This window comes from Hylaeus anthracinus, unplaced genomic scaffold, assembly GCF_026225885.1.
Source record: "Hylaeus anthracinus isolate JK02 unplaced genomic scaffold, UHH_iyHylAnth1.0_haploid 11982, whole genome shotgun sequence".
Classification (NCBI taxonomy): domain Eukaryota; kingdom Metazoa; phylum Arthropoda; class Insecta; order Hymenoptera; family Colletidae; genus Hylaeus; species Hylaeus anthracinus.
Window position 1 is genome coordinate 15,067,365 of NW_026534330.1, and position 16,413 is coordinate 15,083,777.

At 32.9% G+C, this 16,413-nt stretch overlaps 1 protein-coding gene across 7 annotated transcripts; it reads right to left on the minus strand.

Moving 5' to 3' along the window:
* Positions 1-58: 58 nt before the first annotated feature.
* LOC128886420 (plasmanylethanolamine desaturase) lies at positions 59-15,814 on the minus strand. 7 transcript variants are annotated; one of them, XM_054141331.1, is made up of 7 exons: positions 13,404-13,583; positions 11,615-11,931; positions 10,403-11,520; positions 6,227-6,857; positions 5,331-5,542; positions 4,916-5,134; positions 60-4,764 (listed from the first exon to the last, which is right to left on the minus strand). In XM_054141331.1, the coding sequence occupies exons 4-7, from the start codon at positions 6,456-6,458 to the stop codon at positions 4,504-4,506; spliced, it is 924 nt and encodes a 307-aa protein (XP_053997306.1). In that variant the 5' UTR covers positions 6,459-6,857; positions 10,403-11,520; positions 11,615-11,931; positions 13,404-13,583; the 3' UTR covers positions 60-4,503. The 7 variants fall into 7 exon arrangements, with proteins under 7 accessions (XP_053997312.1, XP_053997306.1, XP_053997307.1 ...); XM_054141337.1 differs by having other exon boundaries at positions 59-4,707; positions 10,403-11,931; XM_054141332.1 differs by having other exon boundaries at positions 10,452-11,931.
* Positions 15,815-16,413: the final 599 nt, after the last annotated feature.

Here is a 16,413-nt window from a genome sequence, read left to right on the forward strand (position 1 = left end):
GTAAAACTTAGATAGAGATAAGAATAAAATTTACTCTAAAATTGTAAAAGAAAATGTATAGCAGGAATTAAGTTTAAACGAAGGAAATGTTCTATTCTTAGCTTCGGATTTCAACACACAAATAAATAGTGATTTTTTTTAGACAAGGAAGTATATTTAGTCTGTGACATAATGTGCATTTGGTTCTATGATCTTTCCCCATCTTTTGGACAAATTCGTAATTCTTCGTTTGTAGAAGTCCTCGTCAAATTAGTAATCATCCGAATTGAAGAGAGAGAACCATCACAACAAATCAAACGAACTTTTTGCCCAACCTAATACTTTACATAGTTGTAGTCAATGTGAATAAACTACAGGCGAATACCTGTTATTCGGTAATTTGTAAAGTAAACGAAAAGTAACTTAAACTTGGCATTTATACATTGTATTTCTTTACCCCGTTCTGTATTTCTAAAACGCAATTCATGTTCAGCACGTGTACCATTTACATGTCGGTAATAAGTAGTGCGCCAAATATGAAGCATGCTGTAATATTGGTACTCTTGCAGACTATAAATGCAAATTTCAAACAATTTCAAACATATGTTGGAAGAAATGTAGGTAGTGAAATGGATTAAAAGTTTATAATAGTTTATAAATAAAAGTAAATACTATGAGATTTGTAGCATCAAAGTGTAGAAAAGCGGTAGTATAAGAGGTATAAACGAATATTTTGCGATTTATTAAGGAATCCTTTTTTCCTTTTTTCTTGCAGCATAAAGTTTCATACAATATTTCGTTATTTAAAAAATAATTAATTAACGAATATTAAATCTTTGTGTGTAACTTCGCTATATAAATTATAAACATATAAAATTTGCGTTATCACAAGATAATGTCTTTATTATAAATGTGTTCTGTAATCTCAGAATAACAATTGTTGTCTATATTAATATATGTAACTAAATATATATATATTTAGTTATTCTTCCTTATGCTTTGCTAGTTACATAAAGAGAATTTTATCATTGCAAAATCATAAACAGCGCAAATGTTTTCTTATATTATTATAAAATACCAATTTAGTTTCTATTTGACTATCACTTTGACATTGTCAAAAGCATCGTTGTGCATTATTAGTGGAACATATTAATTATTTTTGAATACATACGACTTGTGTTTCTTATGATTCATTATGAACTTATTTTATTTATACATACATATTTATTATCTTATCGAGATAGTAATTTTTAATTATATCAAACAGATGCATCATGACAAACAGAATTTCTTTTGTCAGTCAGTTTTCCAATGATTCTTCTTTTTGTATGTTTTTGCATTGAATGCATTTGTCTAAAGAAAAAGAAATAAAAACATCACGATACATCTTTCCATTAGAAACATGCTCTTTAAATATTTAAAAAAATGTATCGTTTTGTTTGTATTTCATGTACATTCATATCATTATAACACATTTATATACGTTTATCGCAAAGCGACTTATACGACTTAAATTTATAGACATTAGAAATTTAAAATAATATTTCCCTATCTTTTGTAGATGTTTTGTACTTAGGTTATAAAATAAATAAAATAAATATAATTTTTAACATGCAAACTTTAAATGCAGCTTATGCTACACAAAATTAAGCGAAACAGCGTATAAATAGTTTTTAATAAAAGTATTATATTCTGTTGCCTTATTACTGGGAAATATTTATCAAAAATTTTGTAAACCTGAATAAAAAATTATGCTTAATAATGATACAATGTAATCTCATCCAGAGTGTTCGATTATGATCATACGAAAATAGTTATGCATTTTGCAATTAGAGCTAGATATAAATGTTTTTTATCTATCAAATTCAATGCATTTACAGCCATTATTTTTCTTTTGAACTAAGCAGTTTATATATTTCTTTTATAAATTTAAGCTCAAAACCATATATATTTACATCTAAATGTGTCGCTAAAAAATCAAAATAATTAATACTGCTCCTCAATATTGTATTTGAATTTATATAATTAAATTTAGTTCATTTTGCATAATTCTTTATCACTATATATATTTTCTAAAATGGAAACTAACTTTTTTTAAGTAAATATAGCCTCAAGGGATTAAAGCTTATCTTTTAATAAAATTTTCTTCGTTTTCATTTTATAAGGCTGATGTTAATATTGACTGCTATTAGGTTTATATAAATATGTACAGAAATTATTCACACAATATAATTTATAACGTAACATCAATCTTGCAATGTTTCTTTTTTTTTTTTAGATATTATGTGTAAATATGTGTCTAGATATTTAATTTATAAAACATTAGTGCAATAAATATTTTCACATAATTAGGCTTATGGAATGTGAACAAGGCGCTTTATTTGAATCAAGATATTTTATGTTGCAAATATTAATTCAATTCAAAAAATAATTATGTAATTATTATACATCTATGTTGGCTTTATATGTAATTTTTTGTTTTTTATCTTTTTTTTGTGTGACCCATACTGAAAGCTTCCATTTCAAGTCAACAATCAGTGAAATGTATGATTAAACATATCAAAGCATTTTGTACATAGTAAGTTTTTAGATTTTTGTTTTACTTTCTTTCAGTTCATATTAGGACGACACAATGTACAGTTCTATTATTATACCCTCTTTTAAAATTTGTTTTTTAAAGAACTATACTGCAAAAAGGAATTAGAGTTTACAATAACGGTAATGACGTTAATATATCCCATACAAAATTGAATTAGCAAAAAATATAGTTCTGTGTTTCATTTTGCTTTGTGTAATTGTTAGTCAACTATTAAATAGATTTTGTATAAAGAGAAAGCTTCAATTCTGGCACGCGTTGCATACATGACAAATTTGTTTAAAGTTTATACTCCATTTTTGTAACAATAACAACAACAATAACAATTATGGTACTTATAATAATTGCAATGTCTTATAATTATCGGTTCTTTTAAAAGACATTACAAATGATTTGCTTGCGAGGAACATATATCTGGTAAAGCTTTGCATAAAGTATACTGAAAGTTACAAGGCAAAACGGTAGCTATCTAAAAAAAAAGTATAACAGATATAAAAATCAATGTCACCAGCATAAAATTTGTTTTTATCATTTTTACATCAGTATACTTTACCCAAATCAAACCAATTATTTCGAAGACTGCTGCATAGAGCAATAGGCCCTGTTTTGGTCCCTGAACCTAAAACTTGTACTTACATTTAGCACCTTACAATGTTTATGTTTTGTTAGATCATTTGTCGTGAGCTAAGAAATTAATAAAGAAGAATATTATAAGTATTTTTTTGTACTGAAGATGTAATCCAATTAATAAATGACGTGACATTTTTTTTACATTACTTTTAGTACATATAATACTAACTTTTTATCATCTCTTTTAATCTCAGCTCAAATTATAACATAATCCAATTTTATAAATGAAATTAGAATTGTCGAATCATCAATTTTATAGACTATAAATTCAATATAAACAATCAATCACGTAAAAAAATATAAAATAATGTATCTATAAATTTGTTAACAAACATTGATTGAGTTCCTTTCGATTTAGAAAAAGAAGAAACTATTTCACTTTCAAATGTGTGTATATAAATAGATATTTGCTTCTAACAGGATATTGTCACTGTGAATTGAATATCTTTTATTCAATTTCAGTGGTTTAACAATTTTCTGAGGTTCAGGGAAATCGATGACTGTGCTGAAGCAGTTACAGCAGACTAGGCTAGTGTAGATTAGCGCATTAAGTTATAAATTTGTTCAAAATTACACTTTTTAAATTCATGTGCGACAAAGTGTAAGCAATAAATTGAAATTAATTGACAAATACATATGCATATACGCATACATATATACTAATTTGTATGTATACATACATCCATGCTTCTTATATTTAACATTCAATTTAATTTTATAGCCACTGAACATTGTGTTTATAAATCATATAATCTATACGAGACTATTTTCCACAATGTGTTGTAGTACTTTGATTTCAGCTTTATAATACTTTTGTAAATCATTGTATGAAATGATCAATTAAGACTTTTTGCTCAATTTTTGTGCTACTTACGTAATGATTGTGCAATGCATAAACGTATAATCGCTTAATCTGTGAGGCAAATTGTTAATTCACAGTTACACAAACTTGATTTCATATTCAAATTTTTCTTACAAATAGGTGTGTATGTGTGCATGTACATACATATATCTATGTTATTGCATAACTATTATAAATGTGTAAACTTCAAAAGCATGTTCAAGTAATACTAAATGTCTTTAATTACGCTATCTGTTTTGTAGGAAAGGCCTCGTAGTGCTAAGTATAAGAAAAGAAAGTTATATTTACGGATTTAACTTTCCTCCTTACATGTACTATTTGAAAATTTGTTCTATACTTTTTTCCCACGAAATCACGATACCATGGAAACTTTCACTTCTTTCTAAATTTGTTTCATGTCCTTGAAAATGCACAAAATGATAAAACACATTAATTCTCAAGACCGCTTCTGTGCCCATTTCAGATCGTCTGCTCTTGGCTTGCAACCGGTAGCTTTTTCAATGAAAACTTCTAGAATGTACCAGAAGCGAAGTTTTTCTAATGGCCAGTTCAACCATCCTGTAGTAATGCAGAAATAAGTTTCATGTGGTGCAACGTGATGCACGCGATGGTGTTTTCTGGGTAATATAATTCTGTGTTCCTGTAACCAAACAACCCAGGTAGGTAGTCCAAAATACGTGTGAGACCATTTATGTATCTGAAAAAAGTCTTTTATGTTGTTGCTACTATGTAATTTTGTTAATGTTAAATATAATAGAATTCTAAAAACAAAACATGTGAGAAATTCAAAGAAGAGAATTATTTCATCTTATTGAATATAAGAAAATAATTTTACAAAGTCCACATACCTGATTAGTCATCGCTACAAAAATTGCAAGTTGAAACCAGTAGCAGGTCCAAACAAATTTCTGCTGGATCTCCGACTCTGGGAGACTTAAAAACTCCCATGTTAATTTGCAAAGGAATGGTATTGTGACCATGAAATTATCACCATTAGTTTCTATAAAATCATGCCTTGTTATACTTGTTGGGTCAATATGATGCTCCCGAAATGGTCTCAAAAAATTCTGAAAATAAACATCTATAGATTTAATAGTGTATAAAACAAAGCATGTGCTATATTTAAAAAGAAATACTTTGTTTATAGATCCCAAAATATTACATGCTTTAAAATCAAGAAAATTACGCTATGAAGTAAAATCAACGACATAACATTGAGGAATAGCCTTGCTCGTAATTATATATTTAGACTATTCTTTTTACCTTTCCAAGAATTGGAAGTTCCACGGAGCCCCATGTATCAGCGGCCCAATGAACTAATCCTGACGCGAAATCTGCCGTAACGATGCCGCAAAACGCTGCCATCGCAATTGAACTTACATTTTCTAATCGTAACCTAACGAGGATAAATATTGAATTAACCACCATCAGTGTAATGCAGATACCGACGCAAACGCACTCCTGTGTCCTTTTCCCTGAAATATATAAAAATGTCGTGAAGTAACATTTACCTTTGACGTTCGAAAAATACATAACTTGATCTCAAAACGTGTTACACGCGGTTATAACTGCATACGCGAGGAAAATTGTAATAATGTTTTTAAAAGTACGCTGAAATGTAAATGCAAAAATACGTATTGTTAGACTTCTCTTTATTTTTGCACGCAAGCGAGGGTTCCAAGGTGCAACCAATGTATAGTCAATCTTTTGGCAAGTATTAAAATCAAAAAGCATACGATGTGCACGTATCATGCTAACACTACTATGCAACGCTCTGCATTTAATCTAAATCGAATTATTAATTGATTCCAAATGTTAAAACACGAAACTTGCCGAGTGCAATTTTAAAAAGAAAAGAATATTCGTGGTTGCATTCGCGCTCAATTATTAACGCTTTATCGATTAGTAACTTATTAAACAATTCATTATATGAATTATGAAATATTATGTAAATATTAAAACGATTCTAATAGATGAAATAAATATATGATACTAATGTTATGAAAATAAAAAATATATTGAGTTATATATTCAACCGCTATCGGTCGATAAAGTGTTAACATAAGATGTTACCTTTAACTCTGACTTTTTTATTGTTTCAAATTATCGTGCAGAATAATCTAAACAAATTTATTTGATTTAACGAACGAGATAATTACCAGTGCTGTAAAGATTCGCGAGCTCTTGGGCACCCTTGTGATTAGGGCCCCATCTCGGCACGGTTCTGTCTTCTTGCGAAGTAGGCACCACCGAGTTGGCATTGGGATCGTCCTCTAGCATCGAATTCTCGTAGATCTGCCGTTCGGTTTTCACCGGCGCCAAGAAATTCGTCGCCATCGAGCACGCGGCTGATGCCGCTTGGCTCAAGTTCGCCACCTTTATTTCGTCCATAATTATTCTCGTGATCAATCCCTAATATTGCCCGAACGATCAGGAAATGTCTGTTCTTTTACGAATCGATACTGTTCTGTCGTCTGTCTCTAGACATCGCGGGTACCCCTTCGTTTCTGGATATTTCTGTGCAAGGTTTACAGGCTATTGAGTAGTTTCTTATAGAGCGTGAACGATCATTTAAATTTCGCATGTAGAAATGGCCATAACAAGTTACACATTATTTCGTGTACATTCGTATTATCTGCGGTTCGATTCATCTGATTTACTTGCAACTTTTCCCACCGTAGTCATCGCATCGTTTATTCGCCGGAGTTTGTTCCGTTTTATGTTAGCGTTTCTTTCTCTCTTTTTGTTGTCAATTCTTTGTAAGCGGCTCTTCATGCGTCGTAGTTTAAACTACGAAAAGTAAACAACTTGTTAGTATACTAAGTTCTTCTTTTTGTACAGGATACCTCTTAAACATTTTTCTAAATATCTCCTTTTTAGAAGTATTTTCACTTTTAATATTTTTCTGTGTTTTTGATTGTACACTCTTTCAACGGCCATAACACCATCAATTTACAGTGCAAAATTAAAACTAAATATACCGTGCGAAAGAGTGTTAAATATCCAATCTCCTTGATGTAACAAGTAAACAATTAGGTCAAACTTTAAATTATGACAATTTCTACAAAATTGACTTTTCCTTTATCCATTTTCTGATTTCAAATACACAGTTATTTGGCTGGCACTCCTCAGGAAAAACTTTCTCGAAGTCTCAGCTTTTCAATAGTATAATCAATAAAAATTTTACAGTGGTATTTCAAGGATAAATGACATTTAAATGCAAAAAACGTACGTTTTTACGTGAAATTCGACATTTGTCAAAGAAAGAAAAAGAAAAATTTACCCACTCCATTTATTAAATTAAAAGTCAATTTAAAAAATAAAATTTAGAATAAATACAAATTTTTATTAATTTAGGTTCTCAAAATGCGCTCCTTCCTTGCCTCTATGCATAGACGGTATCTGCAGGGTGTTCCAAAAATGTTGTAACACCTTGAAAAGCGTGGTTCGAGAGGTGATTTGAAACAACTTTTTCCTTAGCGAGAATGTTATCCAAGGCTTCGATAAGGAGATATTAACGGAAAACACTGACCAATCAGAGCTCGAGTATGCCAGTGGAGCGGCCGCAGTAGCGTATGAGATTGGCCGCCTAGCGCGTAGCCGTGGCAACCACTGCTCCAACAGTATACGCGCGCTTTGATTGGTCAGGGTTTTCCGTTAATATCTCCTCAACGTAGCCTCGGACAACATTTTCGCTAAGGAAAAAGTTCTTTCAAATCACCTCCTGAACCACCTCTTTCAAGGTGCTACAACATTTTTCGGACACCTTGTATTCAGTATGGTCCTCGTTATATCCCGGAGTTGGTGTGCATTTATACGGAATTTTATTTTTTAAATTGACTTTTAATTTAATAAATGAAGTAGGTAAATTTCTCTTTAGCGACAAAATGTGTTATTCTAATTGGAATTTAGTGGACCTTACGGTTCCCTTTCACTTGTTCCAATAAATTATTTTTTCAAATTTAGACTTTTTTTTATCGATCCTCCGACTCCAAAAACATCGCTTTTTGGTTTTTTGAAATTGATCATGTTGCAATCTCCATATCATTTATCGGTACACCCAGGTAGATTTTGATTAAACAGTCTCTAAAAATGAAATTCTATGGATACATGTTCAAAAACAATTTATTATTCATTTTGCACTCAGGCTCTACACACGGATGGGAGAGGTTTGAGGTGTTGAAAAACAGTTTTTTTTTTCTTAAACGGGGTGGCTCGGGAGCGTCGCGAAAAAATACATCAAATCTGATGTCAAACTAATTTTAAAGTGTCAAGTCGATTTTTATTGAAAAATGTCAATTTTCACATAAAAACGCACGTTTTTTTGCATTCAAACGTCATTTTCTCCGTAAAATACCATTATAAAATTTTTATTGACTATACTATTGAAAAGCTGAGACTTCGAGAAAGTTTTTCTCCAGGAGTGCTCGCCAAATAACTGTGTATTTGAAATCAGAAGACGAATAAAGGAAAAGTCAATTTTGTAGAAATTGTCATAATTTAAAGTTTGACCTAATTTTTCACTTGTTAAATCATGGAGATTGGAAATTTAACACTCTTTCGAACGGCGCATTTAGGTTTAATTTTGCACTGTAAAGTGATGGAGTTATGGCCGTTTAAAGAGTGTAAAGTCAAAAACACAGAAAAAAATTAAAAGTGAAAATACTTCTAAAAAGGGAATATTTAGAAAAATGTCTAAGAGGAACTTCGTATTGGAAATTAGTTGTAGAATTGATTCCCTAAGTTTGTCCGGACTGTAGACACCCTGTATATTTAATCGATGCGTTTATTGTCACGTATTGTATTAATGCTTGCCAGTGTCAATTTTACGCAATTCTGAATTACTAAAAAATAAGTCATCACTAAGTTCCATGTGTAATAGGGACAATGGACAAATTTCATTGTACGCGAAAATTACAACGTGCTTATAGCACGATGGTTGAATATCTTTTATTGGTCAATATTCGAGGATAAAACTGAATCTAACAACGAACACGCAACGGTGCGATAAACCGATGAAACTGATGGTCGCAAGTGCCGAATATTCCCCGTTTGATAACACTTTTTCAGTCAGGTTTTATGTATCTTTCACGGTGTTCTACAGGAGTTGAAATTTCTTGGAACGATATTTATAGCAATGATAATTAACTATAAACTATGATAAAGCATTCGTAACGGATAGTAAAATCTATATTAAATAAATTATATCGAATTTTTCTATTCGCTTATCTTAATTTATGATGTATTTGTTTCAACGATTTCTTATTTTGTTAGGTTTTTGTTACAGCGTTATCAGTCAATTAACGATAATATTATTGATCACGAATGATCTAAACTTACGTGAGAAGATAGAAATTTATCATTCAGAAAAAATGTTATCTTGATCTGGTATATCCTTAAGGCAAAACAGAGATAACAAGTCATAAACATCTAGAAGGTTAAAGAGTAATAACTAGGTTACGGATTTTATGCATTTACACAACATGTTGTATTGACGTATAATAATGTGGTTTGTTTGCATAAGTGCACATACCTTTTGGTTACGTTTAGCATGTGTTTATTATATTAGTTTATATTATAAATCCATAAAATCCACAGTCTAGTAATAACAGTATGATTCGAACCTTCGTACGAGCGCCAGTAAAGTAGGTTAATTTCGCTTTTACACGAGCTTAAGAAATAATTTTGATAATACGCCGAGTCTACCCTTGCCCCTATTTTGACCGCGTGTGTACCAATCGAAATAATTCAAGGGCTATTGCATGTCGCGTTTAAAACTCAGTTTGTCACATACAAAGAATCTATATTCGCCTACATATATTCTATTAATAACGGATACAAATTTGTTAAGATGCAATAGAAAGGAATTAACGATACAAATTTAGTCACGATAAACAAAATTCCACTAATTAATTATTCATTTTGGTATCATTTCAGACCAAAATAAAAAGTCTGACAACAACTATACAAGTAGAAACTATACAACTTATTGGTAACTGTATAAAAGTATTAAAGATTACGTGACACTACAACCAGTCAGTGTTTAAATCTCCTACCGTGCATATTTTTGTAAGTACAACATTCGCGAATGCTCTACCATCGATACTTTTTGATCGTGTACGCACACAGAATACTCTAAAACCAGCGTTCGCGGTTACGCACGCACACATACTCGTCCTTTATACATATAGACACGTGCACGTGCATGCCAGTATTCGCTGAAGCATGAGTTACCAGCTGAATATTGGAGCAGGGTAGTGCAAACTAAGTTTGATCCGGTCCTCAAAACGTCTCAAATGAATTTAATTTAGCAGAGTTAAATGTCAAAGGCATACCCGTGAGACGAACGAAAGGAACGAAAGTACGACGATGGATAATCCTCACAGAGCTTAGAGGACTTCACGATGCCACCGTTCTCCGTCTTTATCCTGGTCGACGCATTGTCCAGCCATAAAATCGCTGAATGGTGCACGCTCAATTAGTCACTGGTAGGATCGAAAGAGACCTACGACGAGACACTATCGTACCTCGTACCGATGTAACACATACACACGTAAGGAAAGCACGCATGATGTTCGCACGCATTCGTGTCGTCTCGCGCACAACGTTTTCTTCTTCTTTTGGCTCTCGTTACACTATGAAATCACCACAGAGCTGGGAGTAAGAGGTTCGAGGCCTTTGTATGTCGCATGCGGCGAGTAACAGGGAGGATGGAAAATCGGAAAGGTGATAGAAAGCGCGGAGAAAGACGAAAGAAAGGCGGGGAGTAATTGACGAAAGGATCGAGGAGACACAGTCGTCGCGAATTGGCATTTAACTTCGACGAACTGTGCCACTCTTGTGAGCCGATATTGGTACGAAAGGAACGAAGAGAAACGTAAACTGAGGCGCTAGTTTCGCCGTGTGTTTGCTCAGTTCTGTTCGTGACTCTTCTCGGTTCTTTCTCTTTTGCTCGAGTTCACGTTGCGTGAATTCGCTGACTCTTTCCTTTTCCTTCTTTCATGCAGAGCTTCTCCTGCAACCCCGCCACGTTTCGTGACAAACGGCCGGCGCCGCCTGACGACCATAGTTCGCGTTGCGTCGCGACGCTCTCGTGGCGCCGTCACGCGGCTACCTTTTCTGACGTTTACCACTTCTGTATGTAGGAAGATTTCCGTTCGAGCGAGGTGGTATAATTCGTTGCGCTCGTACTTTCATTTGCTTTAATTCCATCCTGCCCACGGGTAAAAGCCTCTTACGTGATCTCTCCCCCCCCTCCTCACTCACTGCATTATATTTAGTATTGGTCCCACATATACAGGGTAAAGCATTTAAAACAAATCGAGTTTGTTTACCAGTAGCTTTTTTGATAAATGAAAATATAAAAGGGATACGTAAATCGATATATTTTTTTAAATGGAATAATTTTGTTTGTATATTTTCTATCAGCATGTTTTAAGCTGTATGCAATGACCTGTAAGTATTCGAGGTCCTCAAAGATCAATTACAAACTAAAACACGTGCCTTGGAATGTAACGTCAGTATTATTATTCTGCGGTAGTACTTACAGAATATAAGACGATATAACACGAAAGTTTTTTGGGAAAATGATGGGTGTCCGAATACGTTCTACTCCATTGTATAAGATAAGCTGTGCGTTTGTATGCTAAAAAATTTTCTGTTGTGCCAGATTTGGCGACATGAACAACGAGCATTGTCTTTATCGGATCACTGTGAAGTGTCCATCGACACTCAAGGTCACATCTTATACGCTTACAGATCTGGTTACAGTCAAATATCTTCATTGGTAATTGACCCCTATTGATCTTTAATAATCTTCGGTCATCAACCTTCAATAAAGTCGTTGTACACATTTTAAAATACCCTATTAAAAAATATTTAAATAGAAACATATTCCATTTAGAAAAGTAATATCCGGGTTTGTATGTACTTTACACTTTTATCTATAGACGAGAGCAAGTATAATACGACACTATCAGTATACTACGATACAGAGACGAAGTGGGAGCGCCTTATCTTGAGTTTTGCAAAGAACCAGACCGAACCGATTCGAACTGAAGTAAATTTAATATAATGACGTGTCAGGTATTCCTGCCACGGTTAAAGATCCTTATGTGGTTATTGAATCCATACGTGTGATACATCAAGTAGCGTTCGTGATATGTCATGGACGCAAAGTGCTTTGTTTCCAAGCATAACTTCGGAGAGGACTAACTCAGTTATTTGAAAGCGCGTGACATTTGGGTAATTCGACCTTTATCACCATACTTTATATATTCTATTATAAAAAATGTAAAAATTATACAGGGTGTCCCAAAAATGTTGTAACACCTTGAAAGGGGTGGTTCGGGAGGTGATTTGAGACAATATTTTTTTTTAGAAACTTAAACTACAAATGAGTATATAGCTACGAAAAGACATGTATACGTCATCAATTAAACATGCAGCAGTACGAACATGACCATACATGTGTACATTATGACACGCTGGCGTGCATATATACATGCATGACTCAATACCCGTCCTCGTTTACGAACCGTGTAGTTATAAACGATGAATTTCTATTAAAATATTTCATATTACGCCAATTGTAGCACGCATAGATCGCTTTACTTAATTCAATTTATGTTTATTATATTTTACGTTGACTATTCTAGAATTTGATATAAGAATTTCCTACCGCTGTCTCTTATCGCATCATAGAATTCACTGGTAACCACGTATAAATAACTATACATATATCTGCACGGTATGTTATGCCCAATAGAGGTGAAGAACCTGATAAATTTTGTCCTTCAATGTTTAAACGTAGTAAAGTTTGATTTGACCTAAGAGTCCTTTAGTGTAGGACATGTGGAATCTCACCGAACGTTCATACTTTATTCAGAGGTAGATCGACCGAGCAGAACTAGCCCCTAACTAACTTTTTCATAAGTTATGTCACGAAGATATGTAGACCCGCAATCACGCAATAATAATGGCGTTCGTGGTAGCATACTATTATGTATAGACGCGTAATTATCATAAGAGAAATTTTTAATGTTATACGTTAATCGAATTTCGAATCGACCTTTTTTTATTTAACCACCTTTTATTATTTAAGTTATTGTATTTGAAAATCGTTCAGCGTGATGTTATTTTATATCAATATTGTTTTAATGAAAATTTATTTTATGTAACGAATATTGACAACATAGCGTCGAATTCTATACGAAACTTTCAATGGTCCAATTACTATGTTTTTCGAGAGCTAAAGGTTAAATTGATTTCTTAATACGAGGAGTCTAGATCGCGATCTATCTAGAATTTTGTGAAAGGGTCTGACCGTATACTTACCACGTGTATTTAAGTATAACAATCACTCGACAATAGCGAAAAAACAATATTACAAACGTGAACTTTTGTTAACTTTTAAATTGACATTATTTTGTACTATTCAGCGAGATCTTCGTAATTTATCTGTTTGAGGTTATCTGTTCTTCGTCTAGCCTTGTACGACCAGCCTAGTTGCCAAGTTACAATAATGCCAAAACAAATTCAGAAGTGCGAAACTTCGGTTGACATAAATTTCTTAACTGTGATAAACGCGGTACATACAAGAGGTGGTTGTCAATTAAAGAAACTAATGTTTCTACTATTAAACACCATTTCGTATTGTTGAAGTGTCATTGTGTGATTTTCACAGTGATTATTGACTAATTAGACGTTTATATTATGTACTTAACACTTTATCGACTGGTAACATATTTATCGACTTTTTGCTAAGACAACCAATATTTTGTTGTCTGTTATTGAGATAATTTTTTGTGCTCCCATCATTATATGAATATTAATCAAAAAACGATTCTAATAGATGAAATAAGTATTGAATAATACTAATGTTGACAAAATAAAAGGTATTATTGGATTTAATTCATGTCCAAGCGCTACCAGTCGGTAAAGTATTAACATTCAATTTTACAGTTATTTGTGCAAACACATAGGTGAGTTGCAATCCAAGTGCTGTCTGTACCTACAAGCTGGCCCGGAAGACAAAACGAAGATGGCATCATTCAACTGCTTACGTAGAAGCTAGACCACTTTTATTTTTGTTGACCAACGTAGCGGTTATCGTCATGAAAACGACAATTCCTATTTCATACTTTCCGTATTACATAATTTCTGCATAATAATAAGATTTATTGAACGTGTCAAGTAAACGAAAGTAATATAAATTAATTCGACAAAGTTAATTTTGTACAGTAGTAATTAACGTAAAACGATATAGTATTCTTATACAAATTAATCTAATTTAATCTGCTAACCTTCGCGAAGGAAGTTCTTTATAATCGTATTGTATACAAATACTTTTATTATTTTTCGGATATTCTTCAATTTAAACTTCGTTATCTATTCAGTTTCATTGATATAATTTACACTGCTACACCAGAACTGTTTACAACATTTTTCCGGAAGTGCTAAGACTATACAAGGTTTACAAAAGGATAATAACACAGCAGGGTCTTACAAAAGGACAAACTTATTTTCAGAATTATTATAGGGATAAATTAGTACCATGTTACACCAGTAGAGGTCTTTCACGGAGTTGCTGTGACTATTAATCGTTTTAGGGCTGATCATTACAATCTAGCGGGATCACTCTCACGTATAGGAATTGTTAGAGACTCAAAATGCGAATGCCATAATGCATCCAAGATTTAAATCACATTATTTGGCAGTGTTTTCAATACAACACGCATTAAAGTACTTCAGAACATCAAATTGTATTTACCTTTGACAATGCAAATTATAATCGCTGCGCCAAGTATTCTAGCTTGTACGTGTATTCATAACTTTCTAAAAAAGTATAATTTGAAAATATAAAAAACAAAAAACTACCATTATGTTATAATTAATTGTTAGTATGTATGGATGAATGTTTGTACGTATAGATAAGTATTACTATCGTATGGTATCAATATTAAGTTGTATTATTAGTATAATACATGGAAATTGTATAGCTGACATAAACTTTGTAAAAGGTTTCAAAGGCTGAATTAATAAATAAAAAAAAAAACTATACAAGGTTTTTCAAATTTTCTATCCTCGATAACAATTACAATTTTATAATTACAATTACATTATTAAGAAAACATGCAACAGTATAACAAAGCCTTCTCTAGTCAAGATGTAAAACGACAATGTTTACACGATAAACAGTAAGCACTATATTCACATCATCCTACAAACAGTTATTTAGATAGTAGCTTTGAAACTTACTATTAAAATTTAACTATACCGTGATCAGTTTGATTTTTGCTTAGCTTCGAAAGACACTGAATCAACTAACTATACATGTGAATCGTAGTGGCGACATGATGTACAGATGCCCAAGGTACAATGCACGACCGTACAACGTGTACCACAATGACAAACCGTAAGTTGATATTTTTTACTGCGAATTGAGTAGATATCGGTCATTTGCGGACTTGCGTGCTGCCACATAAGCATATCCAAGGTACGGAGAAGACGGTGGTACGAAGCGTGGGAGAGTACACATACACCTGACATGACATGATTTCCATTGTTTCAAACATTTGCTTCGAAACGTGTAAGTAGATACACGCTGTCTACCTAGTGGTAACTACAGTTGTCAAGTTACCTCAAATCGGTTGTGAATCATCGAAAGTAATAATAAAAACCGCGGCAATTGCTATGATGAACATTACACGTATACAGGGTGTCCCAAAAATGTTGTAACACCTTGAAAGGGGTGGTTCTGGAGGTGATTTGAAATAACTCTTTCCTTAGCGAAAATACTGTCCGACACTTCGTTGAAGAGATATTAACGGAAAACCCTGACCAATCAGAGCGCGAGTATGCCGGTTGAGCGTAGACTACGCGATAGGATGCTTCGCTCATACGCTACCGCGGGCGCTCCACCGGCATAGGCGCGCTGTGATTGGTCAGTGTTTTCCGTTAATATCTCCTCAACGTAGCCTCGGACAACATTTTCGCTAAGGAAAAAGTTGTTTCAAATCACCTCCCGAGCCACCCCTTTCAAAGTGTTATAACATTTTTCGGACACTTTACGAACTTTTAAAACAATAATTTAACCCAGACGTATGGTAATAAACTTTAATATTTATTTTCGATTAACGGTTAAACCATTGAGAATTCTCATCGAGAATTCACCGATTCGCAAACATTTAACAAATGTTAAAACGATATCATAGAGTGAATTCATGATACTAAATTCGTAACACACTCATCGAACTATCTTATAAAAATAGTTTCATTCATTCATCGTGCTATTATATCACGAATTTTTACATATAAGCCAAAAAAGATATCCATGAAACGTAAG